This window comes from Larus michahellis, chromosome 7, assembly GCF_964199755.1.
Source record: "Larus michahellis chromosome 7, bLarMic1.1, whole genome shotgun sequence".
NCBI classification, from domain to species: domain Eukaryota; kingdom Metazoa; phylum Chordata; class Aves; order Charadriiformes; family Laridae; genus Larus; species Larus michahellis.
In genome coordinates, this window is record NC_133902.1 from 3,613,151 (window position 1) to 3,634,554 (window position 21,404).

Below are 21,404 nucleotides of genomic sequence, written 5' to 3' on the forward strand. Positions count from 1 at the left end.
TCAGAAAAATGGTGAATTTTGCCATTGTAAGAAAGTCCTGGTTTGTTTGTTTGACGTCTGTGAACGACTGAACAGAACGGACACCTTGTCTTGCTGCTGTAATTTAACTCTCCCAGTGTCCTGGCCTCTCAACAAGGACCTGCAGCTTTTCAAATCTGTGAAAAACCTGACATGGAAGCGTGCTATTCGTGCAACTGGCTTACCAAATGCCACACGTCACCAGGGAAACCGGGACTCTAGCTTCCAAATAGATTACGACTGGCTCCTACCTACAGTCCATCTGGAGAGAGAACAGCAGAGGAAGGATGTTCACTTGTTAAATCATCAGACAAGTTGAAATCAAGTACCTGGTGTTTTCTTAGATATTTGGTGAACCACAGGCTCCCACCTGTACAACTGAATATTTTCTCACTGGGCTATTGTGAAGGTTAATACAACCCCAGTCACCCGACACAATGCCAAAGTCCCATCCCTGAGACAATTATCACGTTCCAAAGCGCCCTAGAAGAAAGCAGAGATGCTGTCAGCCAGTTAAGGACAGCTGTGGTCTAACATTGTGTTTATGCAAGTGCTGCCACATGGAGACCACACAGTTGGAAAAGCACATTCCTTTCTGGAAAAAGCTCACAGAATTGAGCACAGGTGGAACAGAATTCAATAGACATTTATAGATATTACCCTGGAATTTAAGAGATCTTGGAGAACAATCTTAAAGCGGTAAATATTGCTCCATTCTTACAGACATCATTCATATTTTGTGCATGTGCATGCACACACGCATTCCTGTGGCACCGGTGGAACTTAAGCTCTTCCCTGTTTGCAGGCCCCTGCGGTAACACAGTCAGTGAACTGCCCTGCGTAAAAATAAACTTTTTCTATTTTTAACCCCAGAACAGCTCATTGGCCCAATTCAGCCTGCAGCCCCATGAAAACAGCTGTGCTGGCACCACTGTGGGGTGGGAATGTGCAGCTGGCAGGGAAGATGAGGGCTGGCACAGCTCTGGAGGAAAAAACACAGGGAGCTGCACCCTTAATATGCAGACGAGCCTGGCTTCACACAAGCTACCACAGCGAGCTGGAGTCATAGTATCATAGAACGGCTTGGGTTGGAAAAGACCTTAAAGATCATTTCGTTCCAACCCCACTGCCATAGGAATTGGGACACGCAGGGGGTTACCCTACAGCCCTCCAACGGGATGTACCAACTGCGGAGACAAGTCCTGGCCGCCCTCCTGACACAAAGGCCGGGCTACACCGACGCCCCTGGACCCTCCTTCCGCCGGCCCGTGACAGAGAGGCCGATGTGAGAGCACCGGCGAGGCATGAGGGGACCCCGGCCCCGGCGGCGGTTGGTGCTGCTCCCAAGCACCCAGAGCGGCCATCCGGGTAGCGGACAGCCCTCGCCGATACCTCTCAGCGAACGAGGAGCCACCTCAGCTCCGCCGCTCCCTCAGCGCCACCTTCCCGCCTCAGCCCGCCCTGCGCGCGCCCCCCCTCAGCGCATGCGCAGGGCTCCAATCAGGGGCCCGCCTCGGCGGACCGCGCGGGGAGATGACGCCACGCCTTCCCTGTGCGTCTCCCGCGTGAGGTCACATCCGGTAGGTGAGGTCAGGGCAGGGGCCGCCATTTTGGGTGGCAGGGCTGGGCGCGGAGCGGGGCCCGGCGGTGGGGGGGGAGCGAGTGCGGCCTGCGGGCGGGCGGCCCCCATGGCCGGGCAGTTCGACTCCGAGGACCGGGCGAGCTGGTACTGGGGGCGGCTGAGCCGGGCCGAGGCGGTGTCGCTGCTGCAGGGGCAGCGCCACGGGACCTTCCTGGTGCGCGACTCGGGCACCATCCCCGGCGACTTCGTGCTCTCGGTGTCTGAGAGCTCCCGCGTCTCGCACTACATCGTCAACAGCCTGGGGCCGGCGGGAGGCCGGCGGTCCGGCGGCGAGGGCCCTGGGGCCCCGGGTGAGTGACCCCCAGGGCTGGCGGTGCCCCCCAGCCCCTGCCGCCGCAGGGCGGGCAGCTGGAGCCCAGCCCCGGTCTGCGCCTCCCCACGGGCGGCTCCGCTCGCCTCCCGGGCGGCGTTTTAAGTCGTGAGGCTCTTTGTGGTGGAATTAAGTCGCGTTTTTGCAGCTGGGGCTACGGAGCGAGCTGAGCCGCCTGTCTGCACCTGCCTTCCAGCGACCTGGTATCATACTTAAACGTACACTGGAGCTGAGCGCTTATCGCAGCCCTCCTGAAAGGTCCTACAGCTGTAGCGCTCGCACGTTCTTCTGTTTTCATAAACTAGAGTTAATAATTTTGCATGTCATCTCAGCCGGGGGACGGCTCTGTGGAAGTGTCATCTAAGAGTCTAAATTCTGACAAGACAGTTGTGCGTTGGAAGGCAGACTGTGAGGCTAAATTTCAAGTCACGAGTCAAAGTATTATGTGGGTAGCTTAAGTAGTGGGAACTCTTCAGGAATGTAAAGGCAATTGTTCCTTTAAATCAGATGTGAAGTTCATGTGTTTTCCCCCCAGGTGTTGAAAGGGAAGTTTTTATATTATTCCTCATTAACCTAACATGTAATATGAAAACAATGTGTTTAAGTGTAACGCTTATAGAGAAGATACTGATTGTGTCAGAGGGAAAACCATACCATGAGAAGCAGCATTTCTGCAAGTACAAGTGTAACTAAATGAACAAGAGCCCCCAGCCATGCGGTGTCCTTAGATGTATAAGAACATGAAATAGAAAGGCAGCAGTATCCCTGCTGGGGACATCACTGAAGTTGGTAGTGGAACTGCTCAAGTTTGGATATTAATGCGTGCAAAATGATGTGGGTGTATTGCTAGCATCTCAGAAAGGAACCTCTATGTAATTTTGAAGTGTAGTAAACCTATATAATAAGAAATTTAGCAAACTTATTTGGCAGAAAGTAAACAGTATATGAATTGCTACACTTTCTGATGGCGATCTGTGGTTGGAATAAGAGACCAATATTGGGAAGATGCAACAGTACTTGTTATGGAAAGGATTTTTCAGTCTCTGCACAGTCTGTAGTTGACTAAGAAGGAGATAATCTAAGAAAAAACGGAAACTGTTGCCAGTAGGTTTGCACCGTTATATAGTAATTTCCTCTGTTCAGGGGAACATTTCAAATTGGCAAATTTGGTAAAGCCTGAAGTTATTGTGTTTATGCCAGGAACCTACTGCAGCGTGCACTCAAGTCGCAAAAAGCTCCACAAGGTAGAAGTTAAAGGTGGCTGAATTGAGCTGGAAGTAAAGTGGAAGTTGTTACTGGTGTGGGTAGTAAAATGGTTTGCCGCAAGATGTGGTGGGGTCCCTGTTGTTTCATGTTTGTGAAGACAGAGGTTTATTGCCATAGGTTTGCAGAGGCTTGATGCGGGGATTGTTGAAATGCACGACTGGTGTTACGTTTAGCAGGATAAGTTACCAGGATGGTTTGTTGTGGAATCCAGCCTAATAGGATTTTAAAGACATTAGTGATGAAAAACACTGGAGTTTAAAGACATTAGTGATGAAAAACACTGGAGTATGTGTGCCTGTCACTTCTGGGCATCTCTGGAAAAACAGCGTTTTTTGTGTTATTGTGCTATCGCTTTAGTACATTGCTATCCTAACTTTTTATTGTGTTACATTCTTAAGCTCAGTAACGTTTTGTGTCACTTATGGGCTGGCTGGTGTTGTGGCTGTTAAAAGATTCTGGAGTTTTGGTGTTCTTTTTAAAAAAATCAGTCAATGCCCTGTTTTAAATGTTTATGTGTTTTAGAAGAGTAGCTGCTATTGTAGCTGTGTAGGCTGTTGGCACAGTAGGCTTAATATATGTTAAAAAGTGTAATTATGTTTTGGTTGGTCTCTTTTTCTTTTCTTTCTTTTTTTTTTTTCCCCTCCTGGATGTTAAGAGGATAGGTGACGCGTCATTCCTGCACTACAGATACTACTATGCTGAGATTTTAGTAGTTTTAAATAAATCATGCCTCCATGCTGATACTGCTCTCTTTTCACCCTCAAACCAAAGAAGGTGCGGGGGTGTGTCTATATTAAATTACACTTAAAGCGTAATTAAGTTTTTCTTTCAGAAAAAAGTAAGTGGGGGGGATGTTCTGCAGTGGGAGGGAAGTGAAAACATTGGTAGAAGAGTGAAGATGGTTTCACATTTGGATAGGGAAGCTAATGCAGTAAAATGAGGTAAATGTTTGCAACTTTTCATGCTTATTTATTGTGGTCAGGCTAAAACATTAGGAAGAACAACTTTACTATGTTAATTACGTGGTATTTTTTTTTTTTTTTTTTTAGCAACTGATTGTTTGGCAAATGCACACTTCTCACTGGGAAAATTTGAATCTGAATATGCCAGATCAGGTTCTTAGGTTGATTTTTGTTTGTCTGTCTCGGTAATTGTGTGCAATTCATGACTGCTTTAGCACTGCTGGGTGTAGGGAATGCTAGGAACCTAGCTTCGATACAGAATGAATGAGATGAGGAGCTTTGGCTTCCCTAATATAAAAAGCCATAGTATCACAAAACCGTGATATTTTCTTCCATTTCTAAAGTATAAAATAAATTTGCTAACTTTTTGTTAAATTCACCTTTTGCCTGATATGCTGCGGTTTCTAATTTATCGCAGGTGATTTTTCAGCATAAGCAAAAAAGAAATTAACAGAAATTCTCAAAATAGCCATATCTTCCTGAAATGTTTTAAGGCTGTTAAAAGGAAACAGGATAAATCACTGAATTATGGGAAAGAAAAACACTTTGTTTCCAGTGGAGGTGGAGATTAACGACTGAATCGGAATTAGGGCATCATTTGTGATGAAATACCACAGTCACGGGCTAAAGAAATCCCAAAGAAGACAAAGTCTCCATGCAGACATTAGCATGGTAACGGACAATAGAGGAAATATTTAAATACATCATATGTTTGCAATTTGACATATGAGTCTGGGGTAAAAATGTATGATATGCACTAAAACAAAATGCCTAAAATATCTAAAGATATGCTTTCTATTGAAAGTACAATGTAGTGAAGCCAGAAACCTTATAGTGGTGTAAAATTTCTCTCTCTGAAGTAGGAAAGTATGATAGATACTGTGTAGAAGGTGGTGTTTTCGCTAAGTATGCATTTTAAGAACATGCTGCTTAACTTACGCTTCTAAATCACTTCCATTATGATTTTAAAAAATTCAGACTGTACTTCCTGGAGTCGGGTAATCTTTACATAATGATATCCGTGCTCAGCTCTGTATGAAGTGGGTTTAGGTAGGCGTGAGCAGTATGATTTAACTCTGACACGTGTGGATTTTTTTGTGATATTTTTGTATTAAGGTCTTAAAATGCAAACTGTTGGAAGCTTGGAACATGTATGCGTTACACATCTACTTTTCTCGCATCCTCTGATTATCTGCAGAAATGGCAATATGTAACTTATGTAAGAATATTCTCCTGGCGTGGTTAGAGCTCTTCTCAGGAGCTATGAATGGGGTTTTACTGTTTTTATAGAGTGTTCATGGGTATTTATTTGTTTTGCTGAGGCATGAGTAGGGAGGTACTTAAGGACAAGGGGAAAAGGTGTCCCTATGGGGGTTGGGGCAACACACAGGCTGGAATGTGATGGCTTCATAGCAGAGTTCCCATATGCTCCAGGAGGAAACTGGCTTACATCACTGGGATGTCTTGTCTTTGAAACGAAGGCCTTGTGTCTCAGTAACCTTTTTTGATAAGAACAGCCTGTCTTGCCCAAAACGAGCTTTATAAGTTGTGAGGGAGGGACACTGTTACAGACTAGATCTAGAAACAAAAATGAAAACATGTATTTCTGTGAGGTCTTCCCTGCCTGCAAAAGGAAAGCTTACCAATGCTTAGGAATAAAGGGAAAACAGCCTAGTGGCACTAACACAATTGGAGTGAAGAGAGAAATGTAAAACCCCTGAGATGGCTAAGAAAGTGAGAAGTTGCTTTGTGGTTACACCACCTGCCTGCACTCTTAAGAAGCAGCATATTAGTTGTTTTATACCTTCACTTCCCCAGTATCTGCACAATATTTAAAACATATATAAGCAATCTTTTCCAGACTGACATGAAGCCAACACAGCGTAGAAGTGTTTTGTCAGGAGGGAACATGCATCGTAAACAGAGAACTGACAGGGTCCAGATTTGAAACTGTCTTTGATTCTGGGACACTTCGAATTTTAACTCTTTCCTTGCCTTCCTGAGAGCGGAGGATGCCCTAGCTGTTCTGACGTGCTGAATTGGATGGAATCAGGTTTAAGTCCTTGCGCAGATAGAGCTAGGATGGAATAAATAAGAAAGGTGATACTCAGCCCTTTGTGGTTCTCGTTCAAAGGAATCATCTTACAGAGCTGAGCAGTGCTGCTGGTAGAGGAGGAGCTGAGCAGATCATCTTCCTTCGGCTGTGCAGAGCTGGGAAGAGAATTTCTAGGGCTCTGGTTGTCTGACTTTAATAGGAAGTGACTAAAGTTCCTCCAGTAGCTCAACTTACCTTTGCACGCCTTCTCTTCTTCCTGAGAGCCCTCAGAAGATGCGGACAACGTGCTGCTCAAACTTGTGCCTTCAAGAAAACTGTCCCAGAACCATGAAGGAAAAGAGCTCTACTTCTCCAAAAAGCACTTGCCTTATGCTGTAACTTTTTCTTGTGGTAGATCTTGCCTTAATTTTTCCATTGGCCTACAGGTATGTGATGTGTTGCACTTCAAACAAGAAGCTGAAGAATTCCTCTGATCGTGAAGTCTGTTACTCTTTGAATTTCATCATACCAGGGAATGACAAAACTCTGAAGCCCGTAGTGAATAGAATCATTTCACTGCTACATAAGTAGGCATCATTCAGCTCAATACCTTGTCACTGAACAAGAGCAGACACAAAAGACTTAAGCTGGTGGAAAGTTTACTGCATACTTGGTAAAGTGTAGTTGTATTTTATTTACGACCTGTGACTTTCAACTATTTTGTCCTTCTTATGCCTATTTTAGCTGAATTTAGAAGTCTTCTATCTAAATTCTCCCGTGAAGAGGTTGCTGCCTTTATATTCTTTGGGAATTAATTTGGATTAAGCTTGTAGATAAAAAAGGTTGTTGCAAAAAGGTTTTCCAGGCCTTAGATTTTTGTAGCTGTGTTTTTTTGTTTTGGTTTTTTTGTTTGTTTTTTTTTTAAAAACAAAAGCTTCAGAAGTGCATGCGGTATTCTGGGAGTGTTATTTTTGTGAAGATGATGTCTCTCCTTTTTGCTTATCTGTTCCTTCAAGGATTGCATTGATCTTTCTGATCCTAGAATGTATTTGGAGAGTCTGTGTTCTCTCACTCTCCTTCAATTGTGGAAAAATATCTTTTAGGATGTGATTTTCCAGGGATGCAGTACGCTGATTTCAGTTGCTCCTTCCCCATATGTAAGGTTCCAATGGACTTTCCTCTTAGAGTCCAACTTTGGTGCATTTTATTCAGGTGCATTTGGCAGCTATTTCAGGCTGTTACGCATTAATTCAAGAGGGTGAACCTGTTCAAAAGACAAAAAAAAAAAAAGACATTGCAAAACCCCTTGTTAATCCTAGTGATGATTTTGGTGCTGACAAGGCTGATGAATGTTACTGTTGAACTGCTCATGTCCTATTGAGTTTATGATTTTTCTGTGGACACTTACTTTGCTGGAGACAGAGATTTCAGCAGGTTTTACAAAGGTAACTTAGTGTTTTAGGCTCTAGATTTCTGGTATGTGAAATAAGTTCCATGTCAGTGAACTTACGTGAGATTCCAGTCTTCTCCGTATGACTTCAAAGATCTTTGCTGCCCTGGTCCTCTTAAAGTTTCTATGACTTTTTCTTTTGACATAAGTGTCTACATAAACCTTGATCCTTAAAGGTCCACATCTGAAATAGTAGCAGATACACGCTTGTGTTCTGTCACCAGGTTTGTCTGAAACATGGTGTCTTTACCACTTGTTACAGAGGCTGGTTTCCCACTTCCAATGCCAGCTGAAGTGCGGCATTCCCAGAGCATATTCTGTGCTCATGTAGTGGATGTTTTGAAGTGCTGTAGGGATGCTGCCTGGCCAGACAGAATTAATCTCTTGTGAGACCACAGAGCTAAGAACTGCCACTGAGATGAAATTCCAGAATTCTTGCTAAGTCTAGAGCTGTAAGTTACATCTTGTCAACAAAAGTTGAGGGAGTTTTTGCATCTTTCCAGCATTATGCTTTGGGAGAATAAGGTGTGGAATGTTCTCTTTCTATATTTCATGTTTCTTACTGGCATTTACATTAGCTTCCTTATCTCTTGGTGAAGCCAGTTTGTGTTTTGGGGTTTTTTTTGTAATTTTTTGAGGGTATTGCTTTTGTGTTTTGGCTCAGTGCTCATTTCTTTTGAAAGTCTTTCAGGGCTGTTAATGCATGCAAATGTGCATTTTCCAATGACTTAGTTCTGCTTCTTTGGATTTCCTGTAACCAGATTCAGTGATGTTTATGTTCCTTCAGGATACTTCAAAACTTATTTATCGGGTGTTTGTCTATGTTGATCTTATTGAATCTGCCCTTTTCTCTATTAGAACCCCTTTTTGCTCTCTTGAAAGAACTTCTTGTAATGTTAGCTTTCCATGCTGACAGTGCTGCTTTGAAGGGGGTTTTGGATCAGTGACAGCTTGAAGAATTCTGCTAGCTTTGTACTCAAGAGCTAAGTCTCGGAACTGTTAGATATTCCCTGCAGAGAAACAGACTTGCAAAGTAAGCATCTCTCTCTTGCTAAAAGAGTTACTCATTAAAGCATAAATCTTTTCCTCTCCACTACCCTCCCCCAGCCTTCCACAATTCTTCCCATAACTGATTACCCAGGGTATGGTGCATGGTGGAAATAGAACATCATGCGTATGTTTTTCCCCAGCTGAGCCCGAAGAACATAAAATGGAAAAATAGTGCAGCGCACGGGTTGAAAACTGAAATGGATATCTGCACTTTGATGCTTCTGATGACTTGAATATGAACATCATCTGTATTTTAATGTATCTGGGGTTCAGATTTATAGGGTAGGTTCCATCTGACAAATATGGCAAAGAAACTGTAAGACTTGAGATTAAAAGACTGAATTATGCCCATTATAAAAAGTGTGTTGTTGCTTTTCATTGCATAAAATATACATAATTTCTATAATGGTCCTTTTATCAAAACGAAAAATAGCTTCATTTGCTCATTCACATAAATTGTTTGCTGCTGTGCTAAGCTGTTTTCTGTAGTGTCCATGCCTTTAACCCAAGATACATTACAACAGGTAAAGAACCATTATTGCAGTGTTGTCCTTTGAAATAACTTTGAACTGCAAAAGGGAGGTAAAAAAAATAAAAATAACTTCCTCGAAATTGTACCAAAATTTCATCTGGTTTCTAGATTTAGAGTATAAAACAGGAAAAAGGGAATGGTCTGTTACTGAAAATTTTATAGGCTCCTGAGAAACTCACATGTACTGAACGTTTTCATTTGTTGGGTCCATACAACATTTAAGGAAACAAGTTATTTTTATCCTAAGTTGGGAAGTTTGGCAGTGCCAAACTATTTCTTTTTTCCTTCTTTGACAAAATCTTTAAAAATAAAACTCTGTCCTCAGGGTTGTGATAGTGCTGTCTTTGATTAGATTAACATTCATAGTATTCAGATCTTCTGTGTAATTCTAAAGATGACCAAATTCAGTATCAAATTACTGATCTGTAAATATATTTGTCTTCTCAAATGTTTATTTAACAGTTTTAACTGTTGTATGCTGTCTTTGACGTATTGCCTTCTTCTTTCAGGGTTGAATCCCACCAGATTTCGAATAGGTGACCAAGAATTTGATTCTTTGCCATCTTTACTGGAATTCTACAAAATACACTATTTGGACACTACAACCTTGATAGAACCAGTTTCCCGATCCAGGCAGAATAGTGGCGTTATCCTCAGGCAGGAGGAAGCTGAGTATGTGCGAGCTCTCTTTGACTTTAATGGAAATGATGAAGAAGATCTTCCATTTAAGAAAGGAGACATACTGAGAATCCGGGATAAACCTGAAGAGCAATGGTGGAATGCAGAAGACAGCGAAGGAAAGAGGGGAATGATACCTGTTCCTTACGTCGAGAAGTATAGACCTTCCTCTGCTTCAGTATCTACTCTGATTGGAGGTAACCAGGATAGTTCCCACCCACAACCACTGGGTGGGCCGGAGCCAGGGCCCTATGCCCAGCCCAGCATCAACACTCCGCTCCCTAACCTTCAGAATGGCCCTATTTATGCCCGGGTTATCCAGAAGCGAGTCCCTAATGCCTACGACAAGACAGCCTTGGCTTTGGAGGTACATAATGGGCAAAACTTAGAAGGAAGAGATCTGTTCAAGGGATTTCCCTTTCAATCACATTATAGTTTTGTAGGAATATGAAAGGGAAAAGCATTGTAATACTGGTTTTACATCACGATTAATAAGTTATGGATAAAGGCTTTTTTTTTTTTAAATGAATAAGTGACTAGAGTCACTTGTAGACTAGAGTTTGATTATTATAGCATGTTTAGGTTACTGAACCAATATCATGTCTTTTGTCAAACATCACTAACATAAATGTTTCCCCATCCATGTTTTCATTTCTGAAATCTTTTATTTTAGGGGGGAGGGAGAGGGAGCAGTTTGTAAGTTGTGTGTCTGAACCTGTATTCACTGTTGCTTGCCTCACCCTGTCTTTAAAAGGTGTGCTGGGTTGGTTGGTTCTTGTTTTTGTTTTCAATCTGTCAGCAGTGTAAAAGCAATCAGTGGAAACATTGATAGTCACTTTAAAATTACATAGACTGAGATGATGATCGCACATAGGGTTTTATTGTAACATCTTGATCTCGAGCAGAGTACGTCGGTTTTTTGTTTGTGAAGCAGGAACGTACATTACAATTCGTTAGGGCGGTTTAGTGTAAAGCAGTGATTGATGGAGTATGATTTGTAATAAAGCAGTGAGTTTCCCTAAGTTTAATTCACTTCCTGATAGGATCAAGTACTTGTATGTGCCCTTTTTGATTTTATTTTTTTCTTCCTCTTAAAAAGGAGAATAGTGCTCTATCTCTACACATCAGATAGTTATCCCCCAACTTACATTTGAGGAAATTGAGATGAAGGTATTCTCAGTGGCAGACCTTTGCCTTAGGATGATATGTAAATTGTATCCTTTAATCTAGGCTTTCTTTGAGCTAAAGGCTCTGGAATTTCCTGATACCTAATTGACTTCCTGTTTATATAACATTTTAAGTACTTGGGAAAAAACAGTTTCTGTGCTGAGTCAGAGCATCTCCTCTTCACTCTCAAATACTTTGTTTAATCATGCATATTACAAAAGGTATTTCAGTGATGTGGCAACTATAGGTATGTGCCTTTCGTACAGAACTGGCAAATGCAGCACATTCTACAGATCCGATAATTGATGTACAACCTGGGAGATGTGAAATGTTTCCCTGTTGTAGGTAAAAATTTGTCTAGGGAAGCCATGTAAATACACTTATGAGTTACTATACGTTCTGTTATATTTTGGAATCAAAAGACAGCCAGGATACAGAACACAAATTTTTGGGTTGAGAAGCACATATAGAAATTTATGCCAAGTCAGATTTTGGGGAAATGTGAAGATTGTAACCTTCAGACTTTCATACAACCTAAAATGCTATCTCTTCTTTTTCCCACTCTGTACACCCAGCCGCCTCCTAGAGCTTGGAAATATTGAATGTTGTTGCAATTACCAGACGTTAGATTTCTTTTGAGCCATTGGAGATGATGTTGTGGCATATTTATCAAAACCCTTTCGGGTTTCCTTCTGGGTTTTGTTTTATTTATTAGTGTGCTACCAGTATTCTCTTAACTTTACATTTTATTTCACTTAGAACCCCACAACGCTGCCCAACTCACACTTCAGCAGCATGGGGTGAAAGAGAGAGTGTGAGAAAATATTGATAAACTAGGCCGTCATAAGCAACTTTGAGTGAAAGCAAAATCCTTTATGGGCTGAAGAACAGCTTGTAAGAGCCATGGCTGATCTGTTAGTTCTGTTGATACGCTGTGCTTTAGAAAGGGTAGTTTCATGGAGAACATCTCTGTTCTGAGCTAATTTGCACTACTAGTGTTTTTAACTAACGCATGATAATAGGCTAGATAGCTGAAGTGTTTGGGAGGGGGGACTGGGGATTGTGTAGGCTCTGCCCATCTGTGTAAGGATATAAGTAAGATTTATAGTGTCTTGCTACCATTATATTAGAACAATGGTGTTTGTAGGCCTTGTAAACGTATTTAAATACTTAGTAGTTGACATGTGGAACCTCTTGGTTAGGATGATATATACCTGTCTTGCTACAGCTCCACATGTAAGATGTGCAATAATAGTGGTGGTTCTTTAGTCTGTATATAATATTGGGAAAGTTTAGTTTTAAAATGTTAGCTATTTATCACTGCTTCTAGTAAGCATTTCTCACTGCTTTGCAGCTTTTATCTTTTCAAATTGCAATGTTACTGAGTTGCTTTCAGTATCTGTACAGGAGAAAATAGCATTATGCATTTCGCTTTCTCCAAGTTTTTCTTCATCCTGTCTATCAAAGTACTGTTTCTTGTTGTCTCCTTTTTTCACGTTCCCTTTCACTTCATGGTGTTCCTTCTCTGTTTATTTAGAGATCTCTTTCTTAGATAACTTAGTAGAAAGCATTATGTAAATCTTATCAGCCCATTTTTGCCCAGACCTCTTAATAACTATAAATACAGAAAGTGGGATTCTTTCCAAATTAAAACTCTTATCCTTAAATCTGGCAATATTCATGGGTGGGGGCGGATCCCACTGTCTCTCTTAGGAAAATAGATTCTTAACATCAAACATTTTTGGCCCAAACTGCCAACAGAATATCTGTACTGTTCTATTATTTTAAAACTGACGTGGTTTTGAAGAGCTCAAGAAAGGAAGATCAGAGCAAATGATGTTCTAATAAAGGCTGTGTTGTATTATAGAAAAAAGATTAATCAGAATAAGATAACTTTTACTTTGCTTGTAACTGGACCTATTTGAGGAGTTGTCAGTCTATACTAAAGAGAAAAGAGAGGAGAAAAAGGCAAGATCTATGTGGTGAATGACTCTGAGATCGATCAATTTATTTTTTTTCTTTGTAACAGTAGCAGAACTCTGCCATTTTGACCTTACCAAAGAGGAGTACTTGGAATAAAACCACAGCATACAGAAGTCTTCACATGAATCTTCAGTTTTGCTTTGAAGCATATGGGATATACTTAGTTTTAAAACTTCTGATGAAGACTGAGACAAATCTGGCTTTATAGCAGGGTACAGTCTTGTTCTTGAGGTGCTGTGCTTGGTGGGATGATGCGCAATAACGCTAATGATACCGTAAATCAACATTAAAAGGATTCAGAGAGTACACTTCTAGTCTAAATGTTTTAAAATTCCAGCACTTGTACATGGGTAATTTTTTTAAGGTTCTGTGTATTGTTTTCAGGAGAGTGTTTGAACTAAAGATAAATATGCAGAGTTTCAAAGCAGATCTAGAAAGATCTGTAAGTTATGAAGGAGCTAATTGAGCCATTTTATTAAGCTGGCATTTGTGAAACGACCCATGCTTACTTCAAGTCAGTCCTGCTTTGACAGGTCTAAAGATATATGTGAAAGAAATGTGAATGAAGGATTCTATCAGAGAGAGCGGTTGCTAAATGAAATTACCATAATGGTGAAAAAGGAATATTTAAATTCAGAGGTCTTTCCTCTTCTAACAATTACTGAAATGCAAATTTTGGGTGTAGCTCCTCGTAGTAAGGAGAATTTATAAATGGGTGTCCCTTTGCTGCAATGACCCTGGAACACCCCTGAAAACCAACCAAACAGCTACAGGATGGTTCTGGGAGTGGGGCAGTGTCACTAGCATCCCATATTCTATCTCACTATCATTGTACTGGTGAACCCACCTTTTGCAGGTGAGTTTGTCGTAAGGTATCTGAGATAAACTCTATATGAACATAAAGTAGTGTGTGATGTTCTTTGGGAGCAGAGAGGCCAGCAGTCTAAGAAAAAAATCTTACAGATAGCAAGCTAAGCACAACTTGTGCTTTTTCTTTCCTCCTGGGTTGCGGGTTATATACTTCGCCGTTGAAGGCCGATACATAGCTTATATCCAGGTCTGAAGCAATTTAAAGTTATCTAGGATAGTGTTCTTCTAATGGTCGTGATTAGGAAATAAGATTTTCTACTTCTAGGATTGTCACATTTATTCTTATCTGTGTTAAATTACAGCTGATGTATTGTTTTGGTCAACAGAGTATTTTTATTCATACAACCCCCAAGTGATTATTAGCAGTAGCAAAATTACACACGTTGCATGATTAAATTCCTAAAGAGCTGAAACTAGCATTCAGTGCTCGAGGAAGGGCTCCTTTTTGCCTGTAGCAAATACGTAAGAGGATTTTCTTCAAAATATGATTCATTAAAATGGCTATACTAATGACTACAAAAGGAAAAAATAAAGCTCTACAGCAAGAGTCCCAAGCGTGCCTCTCATTACCAGATAAGTAATCATCAGAGGTATGGGAAGCTTAATTAAATGTCTGTGTAGTGGTTTGAATTTATGAACTGTTAAAAGCTGTTCTGGCGAAAGATTGCAAGCGATTAAAACCTGTAAAGTTAATGGAGATTGGTAACATCTTAAATTGTTTTCCGTGTTCTTCATTCACTGCCTGGAAAGTGACAATAATGAGATTCCATTTTGGATTAATTTGGAACACGGTGATGAGCATCTGTGTAAACTAGTAACTGTATATTCAGTAAATTTCTGGATGAAATGCAGTAAGGCTTGTGGCCATGCCTTGAGAGTTTATTTACAATATTAGGGAAAGAAAAAAGAGTATATCTGTCCCAAAAGCATTCTCCATCTGTGACCCAGGAAGAATTCTGAAAACCATTGTCTTTTACTTGCAAATAGGATTATTGATAAAATTTTATACTGCGAGCTAGAAACGGGTAGACAGCTTTTCAATGTTGCACTTATTAACTCTTCAGTGACTGTATTTACAATGTAAATTATGCTTTCTTAGGTTGTATAAGTGCTACATAATTAAAGTACCCTTCAAGATTCAGCAGATTAGAGCTAGATTTGCTGTCCCAACTCAAACTACATGACTGCACAGCCTTGGGAAAGGGACTGCAGTGCAGTTTTCCACCTTTGTCAAAAGGAGACAATACCTTTCGAATTGGTTATGTGAACATTAGGTTGGAGATTAGAATATGAGATATATTACCATGCTTTTATTTAGTGTAGTAGATTAGAACTGGATACTTTTAAACTAGACCCTATTGTTTCATTGGTCCATAGTAACCATTCTTTTATTTTGCTAGCCAAACAATTCAGGTATCAGAAGGAGAGGGCATCAATTGTCTTTACTAAACCCATGGAGTGAGTTTATGTGAGAAATCCATGGTGGTCAAGATCATCTGGCCTCGCCTCTGGTAGTGGCTGGTTGTGGATCCTCAGAGTAAGGACAGAGCAGCCTTATGGCGCTGCTTCTTATGGCCCTATGTATTCTCCCAATGTCTTACAATCTGTGGCTGTGTATATATATAGACCCCACTTATCCAGAACTTTTTTTCAATACCACCTGAAAAAACACTTAGTGGAATTTCAAAATTAAGAAGCTGTTTAACTTGCAGATTAGTGCACACTTTGTACACCTGCAAGCCTTCCCTCCCTTAATGAGGTTGATGCAGTATAAGCAGAGTACAAGCCTCTGTCAATTCAGGGAGATGCATTTATTGTGATAACAGCTGATGTCAAGTCCCAAGAGTGCTGTGAAAGATTGGTGTTGGATTGCAGGCTCTTCAGTTTAGGTAGTTCTCACCTAATCTAGGTATCCTTCTTTCTCTCTATACTTCCTTCAGGAGTGAATGACATTGAGTGGTAGGCTGATGTTATCAAAAATGGTCAAGACTAAAACTACTTTTTATAGAAGTGTATCTTGGTATACTTGGGTGATCGACACCAAAGGGGAGGGGTAGCAGCCCAATTTGTGTGTTTTCTTTGAATTATAACACTTTCTTATTTCTCATCCTTCAGGTCGGTGAGCTGGTAAAGGTCACAAAGATTAACGTGAGTGGTCAGTGGGAAGGAGAATGTAACGGCAGACGTGGTCACTTTCCATTCACGCATGTCCGCCTGCTGGATCAACAGAATCCTGACGAGGACTTCAGCTGAGTGTGGCTCAACAGTTGCGCTTACAGATGGGAACAATCTCAACTTGTTTTTATTGCAGATGCCATCAAGACTATGTTCCGACAGATGTTCGAAAGCGGTATTGCTTGTATAAGCATTCTGATAACCTGCAAACCCCTGGGACTGAACACCACCATTCCTTAATCAAGGGTCATGTAATTCAGGGTACGACAGTAGATAACTTGTGTGTCAAGTGGCAGAACTAGTACATGATTATAGGTTGTAATGCCTGCTTATGTCCATGTGCACAGCGGACTGGACCTTGCCAGCAGCAGCAGTTGGAGAAAGCAGTAACGTAGATGTTACGGTAACATTTATAGCTCTCTCCGGTCCTATTGCTTATGTTGCTTCTTCCTCAGGCAATGAACATCAACCTTAGACAATTCAATATATAGATAGAAATTTCACAAATATATCCTGGAGCTTTCTCCAATATTTTTTTGCCATCCTGAATTCTCTGTCCTGGAAAGGCTATATAGTACTTTGCATGGTCAGCTAACTATGCACGGTACAGGTTTATGTAGAGCCCACTGGGGACAGCCTTATGATTTACAGATGCTTGCCATTTTAATGGTAAATGACAGATCAAATCCACCTTGGAATTCTAGAAGTTTGTGGACACTAGATTGATTTCTTCAGTACTGTTGATGCTTCAAACGTAGCAGCTGATTTTAAATTAAAATTTCTATTAACACACCAGTATCTCTTTTTTTATCCAGAAATATAAGGCTTATGGAAGTGTAAACATCCATATCAGTGCTGATAAATACGTGCATAGCACTTTAATGCATAGCTTTAAAGCAGTGTTTGAGTCACTAAATATACTAAAATATTGACACTGCTTTCCAGTACAGTTAAATTATATAGGGCCAGTTTAATTTTTCTAGAATTCTTCAATACTCCTACTGTACAATACTCTTACAGTACAAATCGGTGTCAAACATGGTGAACTGACAAACCAAATATTACCTTTATTTTAAAGTTACTCTGGGGACTCTTCTGGTTTAATTCCTATCTGTAAAATATTTGATAGTGAATTCATGAGGATTTTATTTTTAATAAACTAATGGAAAATACTTGTGTGCTTCTGGATTGATTCTCAAAAGGCATAATAGAGTAAATATGGCTTCATAGCTCATAATGCAAATCAGTGCATTGAGTAGGTGGTATTATGCACTGCTTGATTTTTATTTTTATTTTTTAGTCTGTTCTTCTAATTATCTGGTTTTCTCTAACATAAATCAGAATGGATTCAGTAAGTTTTGTAAACTGAAATTAAACACTGAAGTAACTATCCCTTGCCTGTACCCTGGATTGTTTTCCAAACACAGCACTCTAGTGACCAAACTTAAGCGAATTTTGTAACTTTGACTACAGTGTAATCCATACAGAACAGTTTTTCTAAATAGTATCAAACTAAAAATGTTATTTTGGTTGATGCAAACTGTGTGACTAGAATGGCTCATTGGTTGGAAATGCTGCGAGGGCTAGTTCCCACTGCAAAGGCTATTGCTGCAAGGCACCGACCCGTTCAACAGAAGACTGGTAACACTTTACCTCAGAACTGTGTAACATGCTGGAAACGATAATATTTGTTATATTTAAGTACTAGTTGTTTTACTTCAAAACTAATCCATCAGCAAGTCTGACTAATTTTCAGGTAATGGGCACTCATTAATTCTGTAGACTAACGCCAATGTACGTTAATCATACTTTTCCATCACCGGTCTCGTAAGCACTACTGAAGGTTATTAGCAAACTGACAGTTGTGGCAGTGGTGTAAGAATGGTACCAAGGGAATTGCAGTACTCTGCTAGCTTGGATTGCTGTTCTGGTTAGGGTGATATGCCAGTGACTGTGGGATCTCTTCTAGCTTAGTACAAAATGTACTTTGAGGAAAAAAAATTGAGAAACTAACTCTAGGTTCTGTAACACATTGGTTTCTTTAAGGCTAATTTGTATTTTTCCTCTGACCTTGACATTTACTATGACTGGTTTTTTTATTTTTTTTCAATGGCTGCACTCTAAATAACAGACTTAATACTGAGTTTATCAGTTGCCCATATATGCTTATATTTTTCTTCAGGTATTGCAAAAGAAACATAATGAACTGTGTGTTCTTAGAGTAACACAGTTTGTTCTGAAGTTTTTTCCAATTGCAGTTAATGAAAGCCTGTATGTTTGTACCTTTCCAATCAGCAATTATTTTAAGATACCAAAAGAACTGTTTTTTGAAAGGAATTATATTATGCAAATCTTGCCTTTTTAATATGAAAGACATAAATTGAACTAAATAGCAAATACCCTGCAAACTTTGTAGATGTGTTTTTGTTAAGACTGTATAAATTGCGAATATTTGTACACTTTGAAAGAGCAGAAAAAAAAGAAACTAGAGGAGTCTTAATAGCTGCTGTTGCACTAGAATCCTACGTTCTTGTCGAGCGGTTTTTTCTTAGTCAACTGATACATTAATGCAACTGTTTTCCACTATTCAGTTCTAAGCTGAGATGTGATTTTGTTTGATAGGTGATAGAAATGAATATGTTTGCATTTGGATGAAATAGACATTTCAACTTATCAAGCTCTTAAAAGGAAAATAAGTAGAACATATGTTCATGAACACGTAGATTAAATCCTTTTGTGGCCTTTGTTTATCCTCTTCTATTTGTTCCCTCCCTTCTCCCCGATGCGTGCAAAAAATCATTGCTAAGAATGTTGGTCACAATCTTTTGTCTCTACTTGGCTGTGTTTTTGGTCTCTTGTGCATAGGCAGGTGTTAGAACTAGAATAATCATTTCTAGAAATACACCGTGAAAGCAGAATGCTCAATTACACTGTGTTCTTCTGGTGCATTTATACATTATATCACACTAAAAAGTACAACTGGCTGCTATGGTTTTTTAATATATATTTCATTTTGGTAAACCCCAGCCTTTTTACTAATATTTGACCTGGTTAAATCTTGTTAATCTGTTTGAATTGTATTTGTTAATAATGCAAATATTTCTAATCATCTTAAAACACTTCATTTTTGTTAATGGTTTTGGGGAAGGATTCTAACCAAACCAGTTTGAAGAAAAATATGAACATGTGCCATTGTATTATAACACTATCCACTTTCTTGACAGTTAAAGTCTTTTTTTTTTTTTATTTTTTGTAGCATGTAATGTATATGTTCATAGTACGTGAAGTAAATAAAAGTATAGCCAAAACTTTGACTTGGTGTCACTCTCAATTAGCTGTCATTGGAATACTTGCATTTAATAATCTAAACATAGAATTGCAGGCATGGCCATTTTTAATTGTTCGTACTCGTATGAAAAGAATTAACACTTGCAGAAGTAAAATAAACTGAGGTAACTAAAATAACTTACCAACCAGTAAAATCTTACGGCCTTTTGAAACAAGGTGACTTTCTGTAATCGCGTGAGTTCCTTGAGTCAAAGGGGTGGGGAGGGAAGGTATATTCTCAGTGCAGAAGAGGGCTCATGAGGAGTGTTAAGATGAGACTTTGTAGCTATTGTTCTCACTTCTACCTACACGGGCTATCAAGAAAGAGTTTGGTGATTCTTTGGATTGTGTGTGTCTGTTTGGAAAGATGAATAAGCTGCTTATTCATTCTTCAGAATTGTTAGTAAAAATGTAGATTTAAGGATACAAATTAATAACCAACAAGAATCTTGTACAAGAGTCTACTGATGGTTCAGACGGACGTGTTTCTGAGTGTGGTAGTGGGAGAGCACTGTTTCAATGAAAGACTAAGATTTGCAGTGTACTGTCAAGGGATGAGGCACAGAAAATGAGGACCAGAACGCCTATATCCCATGTGGGAGAACATCTGTAACATGCATCTGCATTAGACCTGCTTTTGCCATTGTTCTCCTTAAAAGCTGCAAGGGAAAGTGGCCTCTAGGCCTCCAAGGATAGGATCTTGATGGCAATAATATATCTAAAGCCAGACACACGTTAATTTGGGGTGTACACCAAAGAACAGTTCTAGCCTCATGCTAGTGCGTTCTTTAACGTGGTGTGCCGTAGTTAATCATGGACCAAAACCTTGAGGCGTTCCAAAATCCCTTCGGGAGGTGCTCCCCAGTTCCACAGGCTCTTGCTGCATGGAAAAGGTCATGTTGTACATGTCCATTGTAAAAGTATACGAGGACTCAGTCTTGTTAGCGTTAGTACTACCGTAATCATTTTCCTTGCTGGTAAGGGTAAGGACAGCATTTGTTTTCTTAGTCACTGCATTACAGTGATGACTCATATTTTAGCTGATTCATATTCAGTTGGCCGGCTACTACAGATAACTTTCCCGGTCATTGCTGTTTGGTGGAGTCTTCAAGTGGGACGTTATTTGCTAAATGAGTGACTTCACATTTAAGTGTATTGAGATGTCAGCCAAGTTTTCCTGTTACGTCTCCACACAATAAAGGTTACTCTATCAGCTTCAGATGGAAAAAAATTAAATTTTCGTAGGTAAAAGTACTGCCTACTGCTTTGCTCCAGCGTTCACGCAACTTGGCTGCAGCAGAGCTGCTATGCAAGAGTGCTTTTTAAGGAGATTACCTGAGATAATTTCGGAGCTCACTGCAGCCAAAAGGAAGAGGTTCTACGTGCCTTTCCATGCTTCCCTGACAGTCATGCCCTCCTGCCATTTAACCTCGGACGGGTATTCACAGAACTCTGTGAGCTGCTGTAACACAGGGCTCATGCAGAAAATTATTGTCCCTCCTTCCAACAGTGGTTTTTGGCTGCAGTAGAGGTTGAATCAACTTATGTAAAAGTTGAGGGTGCAAGGGGCAAGCAAGGATTGCATCAGCAAATTATGCTTTCGGTATTTCCCTGCATTAGACTGTTTACTCCTCATGCTTCCCAGATCCCTGACGAATTTCCAAATATTCGCATGCCACCTGTAACAAGTGCATTCAAAAATATTTGAAGCGTTTAGACAATAAGCTATAATTGAGTAAGTGTATCAAGCGTGCACCTCACGTTTGGCAACTGTATGCCTGAAGTAGCCTGGTTTATTTGTGTTGTTGGGCTCTCTATAACTTGAGTACCTGCTGAACGTGAGCATCACAGAAAAGTTCCTAAATCGATGCAGATCTAATTTGTTGTGCAAGCTCCCATACAAAATTAAGTCTCAGGTGCTGAAAAACAGACTGTCTTG

At 40.2% G+C, this 21,404-nt stretch overlaps 1 protein-coding gene across 5 annotated transcripts; it reads left to right on the top strand.

Moving 5' to 3' along the window:
• Positions 1-1,615: 1,615 nt before the first annotated feature.
• Positions 1,616-19,452, top strand: CRK (CRK proto-oncogene, adaptor protein). 5 transcript variants are annotated; one of them, XR_012588291.1, is made up of 4 exons: positions 1,616-1,950; positions 9,775-10,310; positions 13,140-13,305; positions 16,079-17,308. XR_012588291.1 is itself a non-coding variant. In XM_074594446.1 (4 exons), the coding sequence occupies exons 1-3, from the start codon at positions 1,707-1,709 to the stop codon at positions 13,299-13,301; spliced, it is 939 nt and encodes a 312-aa protein (XP_074450547.1). In that variant the 5' UTR covers positions 1,616-1,706; the 3' UTR covers positions 13,302-13,305; positions 16,079-16,218. The 5 variants fall into 5 exon arrangements, 3 of the variants coding, with proteins under 3 accessions (XP_074450547.1, XP_074450548.1, XP_074450549.1); XR_012588292.1 differs by having other exon boundaries at positions 9,775-10,140; positions 16,079-16,218; XM_074594446.1 differs by having other exon boundaries at positions 13,143-13,305; positions 16,079-16,218.
• Positions 19,453-21,404: the final 1,952 nt, after the last annotated feature.